Here is a 25,277-nt window from a genome sequence, read left to right as displayed (position 1 = left end):
TTGGCAGAATCTGATTCCTACATTCTTATTATATAGATAAATGCAGTATCTATTCTTGCTTTTTTTTTAATTGATAGCAATTGGTAGCAGAAACTTCTTTTCTGCCATTAAGCAGTTTTCTTTGTCCTTTGTAAATTCAGAGGGTTTATTTATGGTTAGTTTAGGGGTAAAACCCATCTCTTTTTGATTTTGGGTTCCAGTTTTGCCACTTGCTCCAAACTTCATATATATATTTTTAAGAGATAGTTACAATCTTTCATGTTTGGGTTACAATCACACAATGATCAAGCACCCATCCCTCCACCAGTGCACATTCCCCACCACCAATATCCCCGGTATACCCCCCTTTCCCACCCTCCCCCTGCCTCCATGGCAGACAATATCACCCATACTCTCTCTCTCTCTCTCTACTTTTTGGCATTATGTCTTGTAACACATACACTGAGAAGTCAAACTTTATATTTTTAAAATTCTGATGTCTATTCAAATCAACTAAGTCTGGAGAAGACTACCTCCAAATTTTCAGTTCCATTTTCTGTGCATATCCTTCCCTGATAATCCTGTGAATTCTCTGAAATGTACAGATTTTCTTTGCCATAAACTAATCTTAAATTGAGTCCAACTGCCCAGAATCTTAGTTGCTAACCTCTGTTCGACTTTCTATTATTTTTATATGGGCCAGAGAGATAATATATGTGTTTAGGTGCTTGCCTTCCATGAGGCTATCCTTAATTTGATCTCTAGCTAGCCATATAGTCCCCCAGCACTGTAAGGGGGCTGTTGGGTGCTTATCCATGTGTTTCTCAGTGTGTGTCTCTTTCTTTCTCTCATTGTAATATGGACCATGGCAAGAGATGGGACTCAGGAGTGAGCTTTACCTCTGGTGGTACTTGTGAGTCTCCAGGTCTCTTGCTGGCACTCAGGCATATGCTGTGAATATTATCCCAGGCCTAATACATGCAAAACCTCACATAGGAAGCTCTTTCTTGACCCTTTCTGTGTTAAATGAGTCTAAAGACTGTGTTAAATGAGTCTAAAGACTGGCGCCAGATGTATACCTCACCAGCCAACCTCCAATACCTCCACTACCCAGCCACCGCAACGCTCCAGGCTGCTTTCCGGACACTTGGGCCGAACCTCACGCATGAGTGAAGCCCCACAGGACCAGGTAAAGCAGAACTTTGTGACCTTGGATTCCAGGCTCAAGGAGACTCAGAAACAAGATCCTCTATTTGCCTCCTCCAATCTCCGGTGCCCAGGGATCAAACACAGATGACCCACCCTACCAGCGCCACATAAATACCTTACCAGCAGACCTCCACTACCTCCACTACCCAGCCACTGCCATGCTCCAGGCTGCTTTATGGAGATCATAAGACACTTAATACCCATTTTCCATAATTTCTGCACCATATTTGATGGGGTTTAAACATAGTGTGTACCATGGGAACACCTGTAAGGGTGATTAGAGGCTGCCCTAAAAGCCTCCATCCCTCTCGGAGAGCGTGGCAAGCTACTGAGAGTACCCCACCCACATGGCAGAACCTGGCAAGCTACCCATATTGGATATGTCAAAAACAGTAACAACAATGAGCCTCATTCGCCTGACACTGAAAGCGTTCCCAGTATGGCAGAGTTAAGAAGGATAAACAAGGGGAGACTGATAAAATCTCAGGGATGAACTAGACTGCCAAAATAAAGAAGGACTAAAATAATTGTCTCTTTCAACGTATGGCTGGAGCGATAGCACAGTGGTTGGGCGTTTGCCTTTCACGCGGCTGACCCAAGTTCGATTCCTCTGCCCCTCTCTGAGAGCCTGGCAAGCTACCGAGAGTATCGAGTCCATGAGGCAGAGCCTGGTATTGGATATGCCAATACCAGGCCGTGTGTATTGGATATGCCAAAAACAGTAACAATAAGTCTCTCAATGAGAGATGTTGCTAGTGCCAGCTTGAACAAATAGATGAGCAACGGGATGACAATGACAGTGACTTTCAACACACGTATGGTGGCATTGAAAGTATCCATCGAGGACCTGATGGTGCAAGCGAAGAAGATCAATTATGCATCATTGATCTGACCGAAACGAGAAGGCATCGATTACCTCACGCCATTTTCGACACTGGAGAAGAACTGTTCCTCAGAACCTGCAACAACAGAGGCGTCGGTGGCATCAGTGTCCTTGTCAACACGAACTTGTCCATGAGCATTGATTCATTCAAATGCCTAACAACCCAAATCAGATGATTACGCTTGAATAGATGTGGCTCACAGCCAGCAGTTTCTATCTTCATCATCTATGCACCAACATCTAACTACAATGAAGAAGAAATTGAGAAGTTTGACATGGAGCTGGAGAAGTTCTATAAAAAAGACCATACCTTCTATAAGATCATTGTTGGTGATTTTAATGCCAAGATAGTACTGAGAAGGTTACCCGAAGAACTCCACATCGGGATTCACAGCCTAGAATGGAATAAAGAGGGTGAGAGACTGTCTGAGTTCATTCATGTCGACCAAGACCATCCATGATAAATCACAGTTCCAGAAGGCCAAATCTAAACGTTAGACATGGGAGTCTCCCGGTGGATAGTTCCACGACGAAATTTACCACATCTTATTCAATCAAAGGTTTTGTCTGACCAATGTCACTATTATCCCAAAATTCCAAAGGGGGTTGGACCACCATCTCCTTTGTGAAAAATTCTACTTCACAGAGTGGGGAGAAAGCACTGCAAAGTTAAAATTTAAGAAGAGAACTCCCAGAATGACCACCAACTGGACCTCTTTGGCTCTATTGCAGCAACATGGGAAGATGCCGTCATTGACAACATTGATGAGGAATACGATTCACTGGTTCAGTGCTTTCATGACTGCGTGAGGAATGCCAAGAGTGGAAAAGCCACAAACAGATGTCTGTCTTCAGAAACTCTTGAGCTCATTCACCAATATGGTTTGGCACAAGCCTCAGGCAATCACAAGCTAACATCCGAACTCACAAAGCTGTGCAGAGAAATGATGAAGGAAGACCTCAAAGAGAGAAGAGCAGCAGTGTTGGCTGATGCTGCAGAAGCCAGGAAAAGTATTTGCAATGCTCACCTGTCCTTTGCCAACTGCAAGACCAAGATGACTGCCCTGTAACATCCTGCCATCAGGACGTCTATTACATCTTCCAGAAGGGCAATGGAGAGGATTATTCACGACTTCTACTCAAATCTCTTTGACAGCCACATCCACCTGCCCACATACCAAATTCCGCAGGATGGATATGTTGTTTCCAACATCCTCCCTTCCGAAATCTGACATGCCATTTCATCTGGTAAAGACACGTATAGTACCTAGTCCAGACAAGGTCAGACCCGAATACCTGAAGAATCTGCCTCCAGTACTCGTCAATACACTGGCTCGGCTCTTCACACACTACCTGTCTGAATGCAAGGTTCCGTCCCAATGGAAAACCAGCAGGACCATTCTGTTGTAAAGAAGGGAGGATATCCACAATGTTGGCAACTGTCGCCCAATCTGCCTGTTGTCCGTCATCTATAAGTTGTTAACTAGAGTCATCCTGAATAGAACAGGCAGAACACTAGATGAAGGACAACCATGCAAGCAAGCTGGGTTCCAAAAAGGATTTAGCATGATCGACCGCATCCACACAGTGACTAAGCTTATTGAAGTTTCTCAAAAGTTCAAGATGCTGCTCTGTCTAATGTTCATTGATTTAAAGAAGGCCTTTGACTCTGTTGAGACTGAAGCAGTCATCAAAGCCTTAGCCAAACAGGGTGTTCAAACTCAGTACATCAAGATCCTCCGTGAGCTGTATTACGGATTCACCACCAGGATCTCACCATTCTACAAGGAAGTGATCACTGACGTAAAGAGAGGGGTTCGGCAGCATGATACCATTTCACCGAAACTCTTCAGTGCCACCCTCGAGAACATTATGTGACAACTGGAATGGGAAGGAATGGGAGTGAAGAGAGACAGTTAGCAACTACACCACCTCTGCTTCACTGATGACATCATTCTAATAACACCAAACATTTTCCAAGTGGCACAAATGCTGGCTGACTTTGACCTCGAGTGTGGAAAGGTCAGACTGCAGCTGAATCTCACCGAGACAATGTTCATGAAAACGAACTAGTCTCTAACGTTCCATTTGCTCTCAAAACATTTGGACATCTCCAAATGCAGCAGCTATGTGTACCTGGGTTGAGAACTCAATACGAGGAATGACTTGGCACCAGAACTACGCAGGAGGAAGAGAGCAGCATGAAATGCCTTCAAGAGCATCAAAGAAGTTAAGAGGACGAAGAACCTCCGGCTCCAGGCAGATCTTTTTGACTCTACTGTTCTTTCTGCACTAACATACGCCTCAGATACCTGGGCCCTATGAAAACAGGATGAGAACGCTATTTGGGTATCCTAAAGAGAAATCTAAAGAGCTATGCTTGGAATATCACATTTCACTCAAGTGAGAGAAGGAATCCGGAATTCTGACTTTCAATGACAATAAAGAATCAGGGATGCTGTCTCGTTTGCCAAGGTGTCAAAAATCAGATGGACTGGACACGTAATGCTATTTAGAGACGACCACTGGACTAGAGCTGTTACCAGCTGGATTCCATGGGACATCAAAAGACTGTGTGGTCGCCCATCTACAAGATAGCCAGACTTCTTCGGCAAGATCCTGAATGAACGTTTTTGAGGCTCTTCGTGTTCCTGGAATGAGCAGATATCACTAGGCTACACTAGCACGAGACAAGGATGAATGGAGACATTATTGGCTCCCGCCCAAACAAATAGAAGATCTACAGGATAACAAGTCTTTCACAAGTGACAAGTAAAAGACATGTTGATTCTTTTGATCCTTTTATGGAAAAGTAGCTCTAGAGCTTAGATCAAGTTAATCTTTTCCTCACCTTTATTATTTCCTTCTTTCACCAACTTTGCCTTATTTATTTCTTTTTCTAGTTCCGTCAGGTCTAACATTAAGTTATTTGGACTTTTTATTAAAATTTAGGTGTTTTCTTTTTCTAAATTAGTATCTCTCTTAGAACTGCTTTTGTTGGATCTCATGGGTATTTATTTTTCCATCTTATGTTTTGTCTTGATGAATTTTTGAAAGTTTCCCTTTTTATACTTTGGTTCTTTAGGATTGTATTATTTAAATTCAGTAGTTTCATAAATTTTCTAATTTTCATATTAATTTCTAGTTTCATCCACACATTATATAGGAGGAAAATAGTGAGATTTAAATCCTAGATTTTTTTTTAAGATTTTATCCTAGAGTCCTCTTCTATTACTTTCAATAATGCTTTATAGTTTTCAGTGCATGTCTTTCATCTCATTTGTTAAGTTGATGTTGGTATTTGATGTTTTGGAACACTATTTTAAGTGTTTTATTTTTTAAAATATTTCTGTCCTTGTGTTTTGGCTTACTCTTGGCTCTGCATTTAGGGATCATGCCTGGCTATGCTCAGGGAAACTTATGGAGTAAAGAGGGTTGACCTGGGTTGGCCATGTGCAAGGCAAATGCTATACCCCTGTAGTTTTGCTCCAGCCCTTGATTTACTGTTAAGAGTTTTAAAAGTGGAATTTAAAAATTAAAAAATAATTTTAAGTGGAATTTAGGGTTTTCTATGTATATCATCATGTCATCTGCAAATAAATATGATAAATGGCCATTACTATGTTGAATTAGTAATGTATTCCTGTATTCCCATTCTGTTCAAGAATTTTATCATTAATAGATGTTGAAAATAGAATCTTTTTCTGCACTTGTTAGTATGATCATATGATTTAATCATTTTATAAACATGGTTTATTGCATTGGTTTGCATATATTTAACCCACCTGTATCCCTGAAATGAATCACACTTGATTATGTATATAATTCTTTTAATATATTGTTTAATATATTCACGGAAGAGCCTGGCAAGCTCCCTGTGGCATAATGGATATCTAACTACAGTAACAATAACAGGTCTCATTTCTCTGACAATGAAAATAGCCTTCAATTGTTGGGAAAAACAAGTAAGGAGAGGCTGCTAAAATCTCAGGGCTCGGACAATGGAGACATTACTGGCGCCCACTCGAGCAAATCAATGAACAATGGGATGACAGTGATACAGTGATTTAATATGTTGTCACACCCACAAACTGCCCCTGGTGCTATGTAATCTCATCAACGTCCAAGATTTAGAGACTATGAAACAAAGCTCCCAGAAGAGAGCGACACAGAATCTCCTGCCTGCATGCCAGGCTGTCTTCACTGGGGCCCCCTTGGAGCAGGGTGGGTTGAGTTTCCCTCCCCGTCCCAAGCAGAGCCCCGGCAGCCGAAAACCTCCGGAACCCAGCAATAGCCATGCTCAAGGCCACTCTCCACACGCTCAGACAAACATCACCCATGAATGAACTGACAGAGGAACCCAGGTATGCGGAACCTGTGACTAAGATCTCCAAGCCTACTTGGATTGGGACTGGGCCTCCTCTACCCAGATCCCCCCCTTTTCAGTAGCTTGGCAGTCACACCCACAAACTGCCCCTCTGTGCCATGTAATCTCATCAACAGCTAAGATCCAGAGACTATAAAACAAAGCTCCCGGAAGAGAGTGATGCAAAATCTTGCACAGCAGAGCCTGGCAAACTACCCATGGCATATTCAATATGCCAAAAACTGTAACAATAATGGTCATCATTTCCCTGACCCTGAATGTGACAGGGCCAAATGGAGATGTTACTGGCACCCGCTCGAGCAAATCAATGAGCAATGGGAGGACAGTGATACAGTGAATATATTGTTTAAATAGGTTTACTAAGATATTGCTTAGGACCATAACATCCATGTTAATTAGGGAAGTTTATCTGTAATTTTCTTTTTAAGTAATAGCTTTGATTTTGGCGTTAAGGTAATGCTGGATATATTGAAGGTATTAGGAAGGATTTCTTTTATACTTCAGAAGAACTTTAGAAATATGGGCAGAATATATTCCTTGAAGCATTGGTAAAACTTTTTGAGTTTGATGATCCATTTTTTTCCTCTGAGTGACCTAGTTTATTGTTGGACCACTGTAGTCTAATTGTGTATTGTATTCTTTGACCATAGAATTTCTCTTTGATTTGTGTGTGTGTTGAGTTAAGGGTGTGGTGGGGGCACATCTGGTTCACTCTTTGCTCTGTGCTACTGGGATCACTTCTGGCATTTCTTACTGGATCATATGTGGTGTTTGGAATTGAACTGGAATCTGCCACAGCCAGGCAACTCTCTTAATCTCTGTACTACCTCTCTATTTTTTTTTCTTTTTGGGTCACACCTGGCGATGCACAAGGGTCACTCCTGGCTCATGCACTCAGGAATCACCCCTGGCGGTGCTCAGGGGACCATATGGGATGCTGGGATTCGAACCCGGGTTGGCTGCGTGCAAGGCAAACGCCCTACCCGCTGTGCTATCGCTCCAGCCCCATACCTCTCTTTTTTTGATTATTTTTTATGCTTTCTATATTTTTGTGAAAATTTTATACTTATTCATGTGTTGACTCTAATTTTTTGATGATCTTTGTGTCCTTTCTTAGCCCAGTTTCACATTATTGTTATGGAATCTACTGGAGGTAATAAGTAAATATTTATTTCTCTGGGATCAACTATTTATGTATTTTTGTTTTATCATGTTTTCTTTATTTTCATGTTACTATCTTTATATCTGGAGAAATGGTCACTTTTCCAAGATTTACTACTTGGTTTCAAAAATGAAATTTCTTAAACTCAGCCAATCTGTCTAGAAATATTGAGTCTCTAAAATTCTGTATGGGTTTTCTTACTCTGGTTCTTCTTTTTCAGTGGGTGCAAGTCTTATGATCACATGCGTTCTCTTGGAACTGTAAAGTTAGCCATTTACTGAGACACTGCTGTTTATTTACCCTAAGGAATACTCTGCTCTGTTCAAGGTTGTACAATAGTAGATTTAGATGAAAACTGGTATTTGTCATTTTTGAATATTTATCTGCCAGCATCTCCGGGGGTGCAAGGGGCATTGGCTATTAGCATGGGGTGCAGGGTGTGCTCGCAGGGGACATTAACTAGTTTAGAAGTCTGTGGGTGTAAGATTCATAGGGATGCTCTTGTTAGAATCCATAGTTAGAAAATCTTCCTTCTGTTATTATTGATTCCCAGTTTCCCCCTCCAACTCTGAGATATCCTAATTCCCACAGAAATTTTAGATGTGAAAATATGGATATGGATCACTTGGCAACTAGGAAAGCAGGGGAAGCTAAGAACTCACTTTCTTTCACTTTACTCTGGAAGAAAATCATGGGCCAACATGGTCTCTCTTGGCACTGAGCTGTGATGCCCTGAAGGGAGGGGCGACATGGGTTAGGTAGATAGTTCCTATCATTGTCAAAGCTTCTATTGTTTATTTATTTTTATTCTAGTAGAGTGTTAGAACCTCTGATCTAGTCTGGAAATGTCTGTATTTCCAGACATTGTAAAAGTACTGTTGTTGTTGTTATCACTCTTTTTTTGGTGGGATTATGAGGTGGGACACCTCTTACTTCATCACTTTGCATATGTCTACGTATAATCATTCCTTCATTAGGTCTCAAACAAATTCAGTGATATTTTATTTTTTAATTATTTTTTTCTTTTTGGGCCACACCCGGCAATGCACAGGGGTTACTCCTAGCTCTGTACGCAGGAATTCTCCTGGCAATGCTCAGGGAACCATATGGGATGCTGGGAATCGGACCCGGGTGGACCCCGTGCAAAGCAAAGCCCTAACCGCTGTGCTATTGCTCCAGCCCCATCAGTAATATTTTATAGACTACTAAAATAATTAAAAACGTTTATATTATCATGTTTTTCTTTTTTTATCATGTGTTTCTTTTAAGAAAATAAAGGGTTTTTTTTTTGTTTTCTAGAGATTGAACCTCTGGCCTCATTCATGCAAAGCATACACTGAGTTCCATCCCCAGTTGCCTTTGCATTGATTTGATGACAATCTGAAAACTTTTACACAAATGTATAAAAGTGTGGTCATTTTAGACAGAATTCAGAGATCTTTAGTAATTATCCAATGTCAAAACAGGTAGTGTTTGAGTTTGGACAAGCTCAAGAATTTGAAGTATTGAAGATTAAGTAGGTCAAACTGCAAAAACTAGGGTAATTGCGGCATGGAAGTGTACAACATGAATGAGAGTGAACTTAATCCTTCAGCAGAGATACTTTATCACAACCAGAACACCTAACACAGCTAATTTCTCTTGCAACAGTTACAGATGAAAAGATTCAAAATTTAATCAACTTTTCTATCATCATAATGCTGGAGCTATGTTAGTTTTTCCTATCACATCTTATAATTGCGTTTAAATAATCAGAGAGCAATTCTGTTGCTCTCAGTGTTTTTTCTTAATGATGATATCAATTTGGAGGGACATTTTTTAAAAGGCTTTAATTGGTTTGATTATTGTTATACAACATTGGAGTAGAAAGTTTATACTAAATCAGTGAAACAAAGGAAGACATGGCAAAAATAGTAAAAAAATAAAAGGATAAATATAAATTAATGCTAGCCTAATGACTGAAGATTTTATATATGTTATGATCATATAAAGAAAATATTATTTTTTTTGTAAAATGAATTTGCTCCTTTTAATCTCATCCATCTAAAGTAGTCTCAGAATGGTAGAAAATTTGTAGTAAGTAAATAGAAAGAATAACTCATAGAAGAACTCATAGACAGAAGAATTCTGAATAATTTTAAGATCTTTCACCAACTTTACATATAATCTATTAAAAAAATTTAGGGTGTAATTTGTAGCTATTACACAGCACTACTTTGTTCTTTTTCTCCAAGTACTTTTTTAATGGCTTGTTTTTCTATGATTGTATTTTCTTAGCTTGGCTCAAGTTTTATAGTTTTTAAAATTTCATTCTGGCTATTTCTGGCTATCTCATCCATCTAAAGTAGTCTCAGAATGGTAGAAAATTTGTAGTAAGTAAATAGAAAGAATAACTCATAGAAGAACTCATAGACAGAAGAATTCTGAATAATTTTAAGATCTTTCACCAACTTTACATATAATCTATTAAAAAAATTTAGGGTGTAATTTGTAGCTATTACACAGCACTACTTTGTTCTTTTTCTCCAAGTACTTTTTTAATGGCTTGCTTTTCTATGATTGTATTTTCTTAGCTTGGCTCAAGTTTTATAGTTTTTAAAATTTCATTCTGGCTATTTCTGATTCCTGAATATTTACTCTAATGTGGTGCAATGATCAATATAAGATTATATATATGCACTCTCATACTTTGGTTCTGCCTCTAATATGTTACATAGCACATATAAAATATAAGTAAGTCTATGCTATATTCTCTTTAGAGCATTATATGATTTTCATTTTACAATGAGTTTTTGGAGGTCTTTGGTTTGATACAAATTTTGTTACCAAATTATGCCTAAATATTAAAAATGATTTTTTTCTATATTTAAGAATATATAGCTTTATACCCTCCATCTTAAAAATCTGTAGATTATGACTTTTATTGCCTGAAGATATATCTGATGGGTATGGTAAAAATACTATGTGAGATTCCAATAGCGGAAAATACCTGAAAGCTAAAATAGATAAAGCAGGCAGTTGGAGTTTACCTTTTTGCCTTGTTTTATTTTGCCTAAGCATGCAGGCGATGCTTAGGGTTTATTCTTGGTTTTAACCTCAGGGGTCACTCCTGGCAGGGGCAGGGACTAGCCCTTTACCCACTTTAAACACTCTACTCTCTCGGTTCTAGAGTACTACTTCTTAAATGAATAGTTAAAAATTTGAATTCTCCGTGGTATGTGAGTTTTAACTTTGTGTGGTTGACAGGCAAATAATATTGAATTAGGTGTTGTAAGATTAAATACTTATATGAAATTCACTGTTTATTCACTCAATGACCTTGATCAAGACAGTCTCAGTCTCACTCATCATCAGCTCAAAGGTTAACAGTATCTTTATTGCCACAGTGATTTTTTAGGCAGAGGAGTCATTTATGATAATAATATTGAAACAATAAAAATGTGTATAACTTTAATTGTAGATGAGTTAATATATGTCAGTCACTGCATTAAGCATTTATTTATTTATTTCTGTTTTCTATTTGGATTTGGGGCCATACCCAGTGATACTCAAGGCTTACTCCTTGTAGGTTCTTACGACTTTACATGGTGCCAGGGATTAAAACCAGCTGCATGCAAGACAACTTCCCTACCCTCTGTACTATTGCTCTGGCTCCTATTCATATTAATCTTATATTTTATTAAGATTAGAAATGCAAATTGTCCAGTTTTACAGATTAGAAAGGTGATACTCAGAGAATTAAGCCCTACTGATATCAAACCACTGGTGAGTGGGAAAGTCGAGATTTGAATTTCGATTATGATAATTGAATCCATACTCATTATTGCATATTTTTTCTCTTACAATTTTTTAAAAATTTTTATTTTATTGAATCACCGTGAAAAAAGTTACAAAGCTTTCAGGTTTAAGTGTCAGTCATATAATGATCAAACCCCCATCCCTTCACCAGTGCACTTGTTCCACCACTAAGAACCCTAGTATACCCCCCTCCCACACCCATCCCCTTACCTGAGTGGCTAATGTTCTTCAGTTTATTCTCTTTATACTTTGAATACATTCAATATTTCAACAGAGAACTCACTATTATTATTTGGAATTATTCCCCAACAATCAAACCTGCTGAAAAGGCATCATTTGATAATTTGTTTTCCATTGCTGAGAATGAAGATTATATGAGCTCGTTCAGTTTTGGATTTCTGATATTTTAGCTCAGTTGACAGTCTAGATGCATTTCTATAAGAAGCTGCTGGGTACCAAAATAGGTTAGTAGACCTCCTGGATCATAGTTTTTAAGGAGCAGAGGGACCATTTCGTGTGCGGCTGCTCCGGATCTCATCTGGGCAGAGAGCGTGCCGGTAACACTCCCATCCCATGATCTCCTGTGTGCCACGTCACTGCAAACTCATACCTCTGGGTTGTGAGTTCTAGAAAATGGCGGACGCCACGTGATTACATATTTTTTTGTGACTGTTAAATATTTAGTTATGTGTGACCTGATTGAGGATTTGGAAATGCCCTTTTTGCTACTACATCTGAATTCTAAAGGTGAAAACAAAATAGTATTTGTCTTTAAAGTAAAATGCCTGACCAGAGAGATAATCCAGTGGGTAGTGGGCATGCCTTGCATCATGCCAACCTGGTTCAGTCCTTGCTATCCTATATAGTCCACCGAGCCCCTATGGGAGTGATTCCTGAGCACAGTCAGGACTAAGTCCCACTACAGCACAACTCCACCAAAAGTAATAAATGAGCACAGAATATATATGTGTATATATATATATATATATATATATATATATATATATAAAGAATGCCATGGAATTCTAACCCAATTTGTTCTTTCTTTAGAATTTAATTGTCTTGGATCCACTCACAGTGACTGAGGAGCAAATAAGACCATCACTAGAGAAACGTCTTGAAGCCATTATCAGTGGGGCAGCACTGTTGGCTGACTCTTCATGCACAAGGGATTTCCACAGGGAGCGAATCATCACAGAATGCAACGCTATCCGCCAGGCTCTCCAGGACCTGCTATCAGAGTACATGAATAATGTAAGTGACTAGTTTCCTGTATCTGTGTATTAAGCTGAGGTTCCTTCTGTGGGGAGGGTTGGGAGGGGAATGAGTGCATGATTTCACTAGGACTGGCTTTTTGGTTAAGTCCTGCATGAGTTCATGATTGAGATTTCTCACAGGGATCAGCATTGACAAGTTTCTAGGAATGGAATCCAACCAGAGTTAGAGGATTGTTTGCATTTGATTATGTTGTTTGAGGCTATATTTCAATATTAGCTAAAGAAAGGAGTCAAGATTGGAGAAAGGAAATTTGAGTTACACATCCATTTAAAGGATGAATAAAAGGGAGCAGGGAGCCAAGCAAGCTGGTTGGGTGCTTGACTTTCATGTGGCTGACACAGTTCAATTTCCAGTCCCCATATGGTCACCTAAGCTGGACAGGAGTGATCCCTGAACACCGTCAGGATTACGACCTGAGAGCCGCCTCCACCACAATGTCCCCTCTCTTGCCCTTCCCTCCACAAACATAGAGAAAGAAAACAGAATATTGTTTAGGAGTAACTTGGTGAATAACAAAGTTAATATTTAGTATTGGATAGTGTCAATACTGCAGGGATCAGAGGCCATTTTTTTCCCTTTCTAACTCAGAGGCCATTTTTGAAGGTGTACTGAGCTCAAGTCAATTGAATAGTTCTCAGTCTTTTCTGAACATGAAATAATTCATAGGTTTTTTTGTAATTTTAACTCTTAGAAATATTATAAATTCTGCATAAATTTTGAAAATACAAAAATATTTCAGTCTTTTGTTTTCATTTTATATATGTAGTCACATGGTATATTAATTTCATTTGTGTATATGTATATATACATCCATCTATGCTGATAGAGATGATTAGTGCCATTATAAAAACTAATGAAAAGTCCAGACGATGTTTCCATATATATGTGCATGTGTGTATATATATATATATTGATTATGAAGCCTAGCAAAGTTGAACAAAATGATAGATTCATAATGTAAATAATTTTCTCATTTGTCTTATTTCAAGTAAAATAAATCAAGTGTTATAAAGATATATTTTTAAAATTATTAGTACAAGATATATGTTCTTTTGAGCATGAAATTAAAATTTAGGGTTGTTCAATATAAATAATTTATGTGAAAATTAAGTTCACTAAAATTTTGGAGTTTTGAGGACCATTCAACACATTTTACATGTTTTTATGCTCTTCATATTTATTGGCCTTGGCTTTTGACCAAGATTCACTTGCTTGTGAAGAAATCAAAATTGTAAAGTAGATTTCATTAATGAGAATTCCTTCTGTATGTAAGCTGTTAAAATAATTGTTCTGACAATTGTAGACACGATTAGGTTACATACTAGCTTTTTTACCTGTAAATCATAAAAATGTAAGTATTCATTGTATCTTTCAAATGTGTAGTTAATTTTTATGTATAAACATTAATGGACTTTCTATTTGAATTTAAAAATCATAATAATGAAATGATATAAATTAAGAAAGGGAATTTTTTCTTATGTAAATACAAATTTTATATTTGCAAAATTTATGTGTAATATTTTATTGAATTAAAATGATATATTTTATGATGTTTTATTGAGTAATAATTTTAATTTGTTTATTGAAAGGGCTGAGTTATCTAGAGCTAAAGAACATAACAGAAAAACAATTATTGATACTGAGAAGTTATTTTGTCATATAAGAATGTAGGGACATTTAAAATGCATCAACTACAAATATACTAGGTAAGGCAATGAAAATGCATATGTATATTTTTATGGATTACAATGATTTTTGTTAGCAATATAATCAGATGTTCAGTTTCAAATTCTAATTTCAAGTACACAAAACTTATTTGTGTTACTTATATCCTCCTGTTAAATATTTTTATTTTAAAACGAGGTAAGTTCTGTGTTAGAAGAGTGAAGAGAAAAGAGATGTTTTATTTGTAATAGGCAAATGGTTTTGAATGGTAAGTAACTTGTCAAGGTAATTGTCTTAATATTTATTTTTAAAGGTAAGTTTCATAGTAGGAATTAAAATGTTTTTCCATTGATTTTATTGATTTTATTGCACTATTATGCTTGATCACAGCTACTTTTTCCACTTTCCATTTCACCATCTTCTTTCCCCTCTTTGGTAGAGAAAGAAAATGGATATATGTATCCCTCATAGCTTTTCTCCATTTATAGCTCTCGTTATGTTGGAATGTTGTATGTATCAAATCAGGAATTCTAGAATAATCGGCACTTGTCCTCTGGCCCTGAGTATAATGTCTTTCAGGTAGCAGTAATTATTACTTAGATACAGGTAAATTGAATTTAGTTCTTGCTTCTTTTCACCTATCAGAATTAATATGATAATGTGTCTGAATAAATTAATATATACTTACAACATTTATGTGATAACTGTAGTAAAAGTAGAGAGGGTAACTTGAGAAAGAAATAAAGGAAAGGAAGAGCACAAAGGTAAGAAAATGTATTATTCATATGCTTTAATTATACTTATATAATCTTTTATCTTTGGGTGTAATGTGAAATATTCATTGAGAAAGAAAATAAAAGACTTATTTTGTGTGGATAGTGTGTAATGTTCTACCCTGCTGTTTCCAGAGAGGTCAGAATATGATGCAATGGTATTCCACATGATCAGGAAATCATTTAGATATGCATAACAATTTTATTCATAAGTGTTAACTATAAATAGTCAAGGTATAAATACTCATAAAAATCACTCCAGGAGGTATGTAATAGTACCTTCCATATAAACTCTAGATCTAATACTATTATCTAACCAAGCTGATGGATATTGGACTAAGTAGCTATCATGATATCACAAAATCCCGTTAATCACCAATTTCTCGGGTAGGCTTCCTATCAGTTGCCAAATACAGGTGAATTAAAAACCAGTCTCCGGTCAGCAGCAATGATTTAGGATATTAAATCACGATCACGAAATCTTGTTAATCATCGATTTCTCGAGTGGGCTCAGTAACTTCTCATTTTGTCCTTTCCCTGAGATCTTAAAAGTCTATCTCGACTTGGCCCTCCCAACGATGTCGCACTGGGGGCTCTTTCAGGGTCAGGGGAATGAGATCCAGCTTGTTACTGGATTTAGCATATGAATACATCATGGGAAGCTTGTAATGCTGTCCCATGTGGGCAGGAAACTCAGAAACTTGCCATTTTCTCCCAGAGGGAGAAGCAGGCTACAAGATATCGCGCGACCACTTTGCTTCTGAGAGCTTGCTTTTAAGTCTCTCTCTGGATGTTGGCCGTTGATGGGATTACACACACCTGGGTTGCTCTGCCGGTACCTCCATGCAGGAGGCCTGTCCGAACGTGTGGAGAGGGGCTTTGAGCATGGCTGTAGCTAGGTTCCCATGGTCTTCGGCCACCAGGAGCTCTGCTTGAGGTGGGGAGGGAAGCTAGAGCCCATCCCCTCCAAGGGGCCCCAGGGAAGACATCCAGGCATGTGGGCAAGAGACTCTCTGCCAAAAGAGCTATCATTCTGGAATATTTTATAGTTGGGTATTACTAAAACATATTTTCAGATTTATTTTTACTATAGGTAAAAATCTACATGAATATTCAGAAAAAAATTATGACAGACTTTGTATTTAGATTCTCATATAGTCATCATCTAAAATGGGGTTTTGAATAATTAAAAAATACATCCTGGAGAGTACTAAGAATCTGAGAAAGTTCAATTTTGTCTTTTAAATTTTACAAGTATATTTTTTCTTAAGAATTTCTGCTGATGTTGTAATCCCAGCATGATTGATGGATTCTTCTTGTGGATAGGCATACAAGGTAGTCTTCTCAAGCAGAAAGGGTCTTGAGGAAATAAGTTGTTCATAAATGTTGGTCTTTTATCATATCATAAAATATGGTGGTGGCCATTATTCTATAGTTCAAATACTAAGCAGATGTAGATTTTTATCTGGAAGTGGTGGAAACTGTCTTACATTTTTTAAAGTTTGAACATGTTGATGGATAGGATCTTTCAGGTGACTTAAAATATTGGTGAAGATAACATTCAATTAGTACTTTAGTATAAGGGATAAATGGCAATTTGAGGAGGATAATTGAGGGAGAATGACACGTCTATAGTAAATGAGTAAGGTCAGGGCTTCTTGTAGAGATTAATTTGCATTTCTAGATATCTTACATATATTCTTTGGGTGCCTTCTGTAAAAATGCATGGTTCTTATTTATATAATTGTTGAGTAAGTAAATTTTAAAAACAAACTCACTTTTAAATTCTGATACCTATTTTTTGCAGGTCTTTAGTTTAATGTGCTCCTTTTCTTGGGGAATTACAAAGAGTCAATAAAATCAGCATAAATATTTTATAGTTTTTCTTTTTCATATGATGCCTCTTCACTCTAAAATCACATCTAATTTAAAAATAATTTCAGTGTTAATGTCAATTTATTTTATTTTATTTTATTGGTTTCTGTTTTGGGGCCACGCCCAGTAAGACTCAAGGTTACTGCTGGCTCTGGACTCAGTAATTACTCCTGGGCGGTGCCTGGGGGACCATATAGGATGCAAGGCAAGTACCCTGCCCATTGTACTATTGCTCTGACTCCTGTTTTTAATGATAATAAGATTTAACATGATCTTTGTGTAATGACTTATAATGATCTTAAAATACTTGTAATGATACTTAAAATACTTGTAATGACTTAAAATACTCAACAGGTTAGAATTAAAAATTCAAAAATTATAAAAAACAGTTTCCATATTGATTTCAGTATTTTTTTGCTTGGATTGGATATTAGAATTGACAAAAGATACAGGAATATCTATTAGAAAATCTTATCAAAAAGTATAGATTTTGTTCATTTCCATAAGTATTTTATGTATCTTAAGCTCTAGTTACAAATAACATCACTATATGAATTCTTATAACAGAAGTGGGTTAATCTGATTAAAATAATGTAAAGATTCTAATGTTCAACATGAAAACAAAGCTAAGTGGCCCTCTTGTATAGTTCTATTTTAAGAAAGATTACTTGTGTCTGGGTGTGTTTATACTATAATTCTATCTATGATTTGCATTTAGAGATGTGACTTCGAAACTTTTCCATGTGATCCACAATTGGCATTCCCAAACTGTGTGTGACGATCACCTGTTCTCTTCAGTGGTATTGAATCAGAATCATTGAATACTGAGTGATTACATAATTTATGCAGCAGAATAGAGGAAAAAATGTTCATTCAGCCTCTTTTGGTTTCTAATGCTCTCTTCCTTTCTGGCAATTTTAAATGTAAAGGCAGGTGGGGCTTCTGAACAATACAGAAGCAACCCTTCTATCGAAAGTTGGCATTACTTTATAAATGACAATTAGCTTACAACTAGAGCAGAATTTTTAATTTTTTGGCTTTGTGCATAAATATGGTAGATGGTTGTCCCTGTTTATGATTTTTAAGTAAAAGTTTTCTCTTAATATTATAACTCCTTTAGAAGAGTTGACTGTTCATTATATCTAGTATCTGAATTTTATATAAATAACCAAGAAATTTGCCAAGTAAAACTAGCTGAATCTGTTTTATTACTTTTTTATTCAGATACTCATACTATATGGGGAAGGCCTTCCATTTGTTATTTTATATTATAACAGTGTACCAGAAATGCCTCTAAAAGGCTACATTATTATTTTTAAAAAGGCTACATTATTTAATATCAAAAAAGGGTATCGTTATTTCATACCCTAGTCATCATGTCATCAGAACTTTTACTATTTTTGAAAACATTTTTTTTTCTTTTTGGGTCACACCCAGCGATGCTCAGGGGTTACTCCTGGTTCTGCACTCAGGAATTACTCCTGGCAGTGCTTGGGGGACCATATGGGATGCCGGGGATCGAACCCGGGTCGGCCGCGTGCAAGGCAAACGCCCTACCCGCTGTGCTATCGCTCCGGCCCCAAAAACATTTTTATTTAAGCATTGTGATTGCAATACTGTGGTGTACCATGTTCCAATACACTCACTATCATTGTGTGAGCATCCCTCTACCAGTGTTCTACTCTCTCACCTCCCCACTTTGGCAAACTGTTCTGTAGGCCAGGGTCTGTTATTGGTTATATGTTATTCTTTCATTGTCTTTGTTCAAAAAAATTTTACATAGGGGATCACTCAGTATTTCTCTTTCCCCATTGATATAATAATAAATTGCATAATTTCATCTTTTTTTTTGTAGCTGAATAGAATTCGATATTGCATGCTGTAGTTTCTTTATCTACTCATCTGTCCTTGGGCACAAGTTGTTTCCACTATTCACTGTTGTGAATAGTGCTGCAATAAACATATGAATGCAAAGATATTTGTACTCATGTTTATTTATTAGATGTTTGAACATTTGTTGTATGTTCTATGCTAAATAATTTGCTCATCTTCATGTAATTATTGCAACACTCTCTAAGAAGTTACTATTATAATAAGAATTTTAAAGATGAAAGAATTGGAATCATAGTGTGGCTGTACAAAGTTTGAGCTGAGATGGCCTAACTCCAGGGCATCTGTCCTTAGCCACTGTCCTTTAGTTTTCAGTTATTTCAATCATTCAATAAATAATTCTTGAGCACTTGTTATGCATTTGCATTGTAAAAGATGAAGCTATAAGGGTGAACTAAAAAGACATGTTCATACTGTTTGAGATACAAAAATTTAGAGGTAAAGCAGACTCCCAATTTATAGTTTATAAATTATAATTCTAATGTAATTACAAATTGGATATAAATAAATGAAATGTACAGGATCTTAAAAAAATAGGACCAATTTTAAATCAAATAAGGAGAAATTAGATGAATGATACTTCTGTTTTAGAGAATTCCAGAGGATATTTTAGCCTGGTAGTGAGAAAAGTGAAGATAAGAATGTATATTCTAGAAAAATAATTTTTTAATGCAGACACCCCAAAATGGGCAAGTCAGTGGCCCAGAACAACCCGAAAGAAGGCCAGAGTAACTTCAGACCTGAAGCTGAAGAGAAATGTGTGGAGTAAAGCTTGGAAGGGATCATGCTAAGCTTATGTTCACAATCTGGTATATTAAACCGAATGCATTAAGTTAAATGCAGGTATACAGAATTTGAGGGGACCAAAAATGAAGGGTGGTTTGCTACAAAACTCTTGCAGGTAGTTTGTGTAAGAAAATAGTGGGGCTAACTGAATTATAAGCTTCTCCACTTGAGCTAAAAAATCCAAGTGTTTTATATTAGAAATATCCAGGCATTGAAGGACTTTCCTTTTACTCACAATACCTTGATTTAATCTTTATAGTGTAGTAACTCAAAGGCAAAGCTCTTATTGGATTTGTAATCTAGTAAGAAATACAGGCCTCACATATGTGCTTACCTTAATGATTCCTGCAGAGGTTGAGTTGTGAAATGTTATCTATCTCCTCTCTGAAATATGAATTCTAGGTTAGTACATTATGTTGCCCTCAAGGAGTTAATAATATCACTTTTGATGTGCCCTTTTAAAAGAATCCATCACTAATATATTTTATGAAAGAAACCAAAAGAAACTTCATTATTTAGGTATTTATTGTCAGTTTTCTAGGTGAAATCACATGCTAACCTTTTACTCATAAGTTATCAAATACTCATAAATTATATTACAAAATATGTAGATAGTTTAAATAAGATATTAACATTTTTGTTCAAGTTCATATAGTCAGATTATTATATAGTCAGATTGTTTTGATGATGACATGCAATAAAACTTCTAAGAATTATTTTTGCTCCACCTTAGCTGGACATTGTAATCACCTGGAAAGTTTTAATTTTTCTTTTTCAGATCTAGGTCCACACTGACCACTTAAATCAGCATTTTAGGAGGCAGCACTCATGCAATGAAATGTTTTCAAGATTCATGAGATTTGTTGTCTAATAAGAATGAAATCTGCTGATATAAATGCATGAGAATTGTGCCATGCACATGGTAGGCGTATTGAAACTATTCTGTTTCCTTCACCTTCTAACCTAGATGCCTTTAATGTTCATAAAAGCAGAGATGATAGTTAACATTAATTATTCACATGCCAATTCTAAGTTTAATGATGAATGCATTTAAAATTACACTTGAATCTTGGACAATGTGGATTTGCTATAAAAATTTCTTTATGAACGGATGATGTTAAACTTATGATATTGATAAGTACAATAGGACATTGTAAAAAATATAAACGCACACACTCAGAATGGTGCAATGATGTGTGTGTCCGTGGGCTCTCGGGGTGGCTCTCTCTTTCACCACTCATGTTTGGTGCTCTCAGCCATTGTTTATGGACCAGATCAGGATGGTTCCTCCTTTGTGCTCCTCTTCTGTGTGTGCCTCTATGCCCTCTTCTATCTGTCTCTCTATCTCTGACTCTGTCTCTGTAGTCTCTCCTCTGGTCTCTTTCGACCTCTCTCTATCTCTGTCATCTCTCCTTTGGTCTCTTCCGATCTTCTTCTGATCTCTCTCTCTCCAGAGCCCTTCCTCTTCTCTTTCTGGAGCCCTTCTGCTTCTCTCTCTGGAGCCCTTCTCGCTCTCACTTCTGACTCTGACTCTTTTTTTTAATTATTTATTTTATTGAATCACCATGTGGAAAGTTACAAAGTTCTCAGGCTTATGACTCAGTTATACAATGCTTGAACACCTGTCCTTTCACCAGTGCCCATATCCCCAGTATACCTCCTACCCTCCCACCCCCACCCCTGCCTGTGTAGCTGATAAATTTCACTTCATTTTCTCTTTACCTTGATTACATTCCATATTTTCAACACAAAACTCACTATTGTTGTTGGAGTTTCCCCCAAAAGAAACAGCCCTACTGACAAGGAAGCATTTAATAATTAGTTTTCCATTGCTGAGAATGACGAGATATGAAGTCCTATCGTGGCTGTGCAGTTTAGGATTTCTGTATTTTAGTATTTTATTAATTAAGTACGGAGAGATTTATGTTAGAAACTGCATCATTTCCCTTCCTAGGGCAGCATGGGGAAATGGCTTAGTTCACAGCCTAGAGACATGGCTGCAAGCAGTTGCTGGGACCAAAAGTAGTCTAGCTGGCCTCCGGATCGTGGTCAATCAGCAGCAGAGCGGCCACATAAAAGTGTGGCCATTTGGGTCGAATCTCGGCAGAGCGTGCGCCCGTATCACCCCTGGTTCGAGACTGCCCACGTGTCCCACTGTTTCAAGTTCATAAGTTTTTTTTTTCTTTCTCCTTCCCGAGCCACCAAGTTCATACCTGCTTAATAGTCCTCATAATATCTGACTCTGACTGTTACTTCTGACTCTGATGCCTTCTTCTGACTCTGACCCTTACTTCTGACTCTGACCCCCTCCGCTCTTACAGTCTTAGGTTATATAGCAATCACATAGGGTGGTGACACAAAGGTGGGTTGAACATTAACAAATCAACAAAGAGAGGTAAGACCACTCCTCCAGGAGATTAACTCAAGGAATAAAAATCTCATCTAAGGAGATTACTCCAGATTACTAGGAGATCTGCTTAAGGGCGGGATCCCATCCAGGGTGTGTTGCTTTCTGCTTTCTTCAGCTAGTAATCCACTTAATTAGTTGTAGTAAATCTAATTCCAATATTTCTAGCAATGTCATCTGTAAGTAAGAGATATATCAAACTTAAAGTTTGGTTCTTCCTGAGGACATCTCACTATATATTCCAGACCACAATATTCAGGTCAGGTTAGTCTTCCTAATTGCCCAGCAGGGTCCTAGTCTTGTGGTTACTTTTGGATTTTGACAGTATTTGTCTATGACCATGCTCTCAACTTATAGTTGAGTATTGTGGCTCTTTGGCCTGGCCCATTTCAATGCCAGGGTAGTTCACTGCTTGCCCTGGGTCCATTCAGTTTCTCATCGGGACCCTGCTTTTGGGGTGCTAGGAACTAAGGGCAACTGAGTCGAGAAAGCAGATGCCCAGGAGAAAATATTATTCAGAATCAATCAACTCTCAAGTTACAAGAGCATAATATTAACTGTCTTCCTGTGTCCATACAGAAAGGACATTGCTTTAAGGTAAACTAAGTTCCCTGCAGCAAGGCTAAAAGGATAAACCCAATGTTATCCTACAATACATGTCTTTTCTATTCCTGTGACTTTCCTATTAACTTTTCATTTTCTCTAACATACTTTGTTGTAAATAATATATATACTTTACTATGCTGTTTAAGTGTCTTTTGTCTTTAAAAAATTTTTTTTGCTCATAAGCTACTTAAACCATTTAGTTTTTTTAAAATTGCCATAAGAAATTTGGTATTAGGGCTGGAGAAATCAGGAAGAGGGTAGGACATTTGCCTTGGATGCAGCCGACCTGGGTTTGATCCCCAGCATCCCATATGGTCCCTCAAGAACCACCAGGAGTAATTCCTGAGTGCAGAGCCAAGAGTAACCCCTGTGCTTCACCAGGTATGACCCAAAAAGCAAGGAAAGAAAGAAATTTGGTATCATGCTATCATTAATAACTCTTTCACTTGATTTTGAAGTTTCTGGTCAATAGAAGCTATTAGTAAAACTTGGAGAAAATAAAAATTTCTACAGAGTTTTGACTCAGCAGAGATTCAGAATCACCTGTGCTTTGTTCAAGTATCAATCAATGATATTAGTCATTTCTCAGTTCACTATCTTGCTATTTATTTTTATTTATTTTTGATGATATTTTTCTTTCAATGTAGCTGGCTCATAAGATTCAGTTTGCTTTAAATTTTTAAAAAATATTTCTTAAGGAAAGCCAATGATCAAATTCTGTAGAATATTCTTGTCCTGGGCTGGAGTGATAGTACAGTGGGTAGGGCATTTGCCTTGCACACAGCTGACCTGGGTTCGACTCCTCTGCCCCTCTCTGAGAGCCCGGCAAGCTATCAAGAATATCTTGCCTGCACGGCAGAGCCTGGAAAGCTACCCATGGCATATTCAATATTCCAAAAACAGTAACAACAAGTCTCACAATGGAGACGTTACTGGTGCCCACTCAAGAAAATTGATGAGCAATGCGATGACAGTGACAGTGATTCTTGTCCTATCTTAACACATGTTGAGGTGTTCCTGAGTTATGGAGTAAGAGAATTGTAAAATGAGACTGAAGGAAAAGTTTTCAAGCCCATTCCCGCCTGCACTACAAATCTGATTTCTGCTTTTAATCATGCTAGAAGTCTGTAGTATATGTGCTTCAGGTCACATGTTGGGATTCACTTGAAAAAATGCTTTTTGGCTAAAAAGAACATTTGACAAACACAGATTTAATTACAAACTTTTGCAGCACAAAACTGTGCTAAAATTTCTTTGGTGAGAGAAAAAATGCTAGTGATTTCAGAACTTCTCTGGGAGAAGGAGGTGTTGGTGTGTTAAGAATAGGTCTTGATAAACAAGGGGTAACTGAGTGAAATTGGAGAGTTATCCCTGAGCAGAAGATGCAACATGAGAATAAACTATACTGTAGTTTGTAGGAGAGTTCAGAAAAGGGAAGAAAGGAAGGACAGAAGGGGATAGCGTAATGACATGATGGGACAGTTGGAATGACTTTCAAGAACCAGAATTTTTCTAAATATCTTGCTCATGTTTTGTGATGTAAATTACTGCCCCAAATGTTCAATGAATTTCAGTAAATGCCAAGATTTATTTTGTGTGGATCATGCAAAAGGACTGATATCTACATGTGGGGTCCTTTCTGAAGAAAAGTGAGACAGTGCATAAATCTATAGAAGCAGAATCTGAAACAGGTGCCTTGGCATATAAAACAATTGTGATTTACAGAGACCGTGGCATTGGGATTCAGATTAGTCACAGGAGTCTGAACTTCTAGCTAGAGAAAAAGGGAATTTCAACTACATAATAAGTTTAAAAAACTTTTGAGAAGGTCAAGCTTGTTATTGAGAATTTAAATGTCTTTTTTTTTGCTTGTAAGCTACTTAACCCATTCAGTTTTTAAAAATTGCCACAAATAATTTGGTGTCATGCTTTCATTAATAACTCTTTCATTTACTTTTGAAATAATAAAGGAATAAAATTTCTTGCCTTATTTTTCTTTGATCCTTAGGTTTTCAGTGCAATGGGGGGAGGGCAAGTGTGATGAATAACTCTCTTATGATTATACATACTTATATATAAAATTGAAACAAAAAAGACAAAATGATATTTGAGGATTTGCAGTTCTATATTACTGGTTGTTAGTAGAGCAGCAAAGCCTGCCTTCTTCCACTATCTAGACAATAGAAATATTAGGAAAGCAACTTTACTGGGAATATGGTCCTTAAAAGATAAAAAAAATAATATTTGATTTTAAGAGGAACTAGAAAAACAATATGTATTGTTTTAAAGCAGACTGGGGAGTTAGCCATCTGTGCATCGTAAAAAAAAATTCCATAAACATTGAAGTAAAAATTTATGAAGGTTTATGTAGAGCTAGAACTTGGCACATAGAAATAATTGTCACTTTTATGAAATAGAAGGAAAAGAGGCTACTCCTTTAGAGCAAAATGAATTTCAAGTACACCTTTTCTTTATTCTTCTCTTTATACCAAATCTCAAAATAAGGTTGGTAAATTCTCTAAACATGATGTGTTGTTGGCCCCTTTACATTTCCTGGCAAAGCAGCATGTGAAGATAAT

At 37.1% G+C, this 25,277-nt stretch overlaps 1 protein-coding gene across 1 annotated transcript in view; it reads left to right on the top strand.

Annotated features, from left to right (window-relative positions):
* Nucleotides 1–25,277, top strand: part of CTNNA3 (catenin alpha 3) — a 1,605,010-nt gene that overhangs the window by 371,968 nt on the left and 1,207,765 nt on the right. Inside the window, exon 6 of the mRNA XM_004617094.3 lies at nucleotides 12,469–12,672. Coding sequence (XP_004617151.1) covers nucleotides 12,469–12,672 — 204 coding nt within the window. The remainder of the gene's footprint in view (nucleotides 1–12,468; nucleotides 12,673–25,277) is intronic.

The sequence above is a fragment of the Sorex araneus genome, chromosome 5 (genome assembly GCF_027595985.1).
Source record: "Sorex araneus isolate mSorAra2 chromosome 5, mSorAra2.pri, whole genome shotgun sequence".
Taxonomy (NCBI): domain Eukaryota; kingdom Metazoa; phylum Chordata; class Mammalia; order Eulipotyphla; family Soricidae; genus Sorex; species Sorex araneus.
This window is presented reverse-complemented; position numbering and strand designations above follow the sequence as displayed.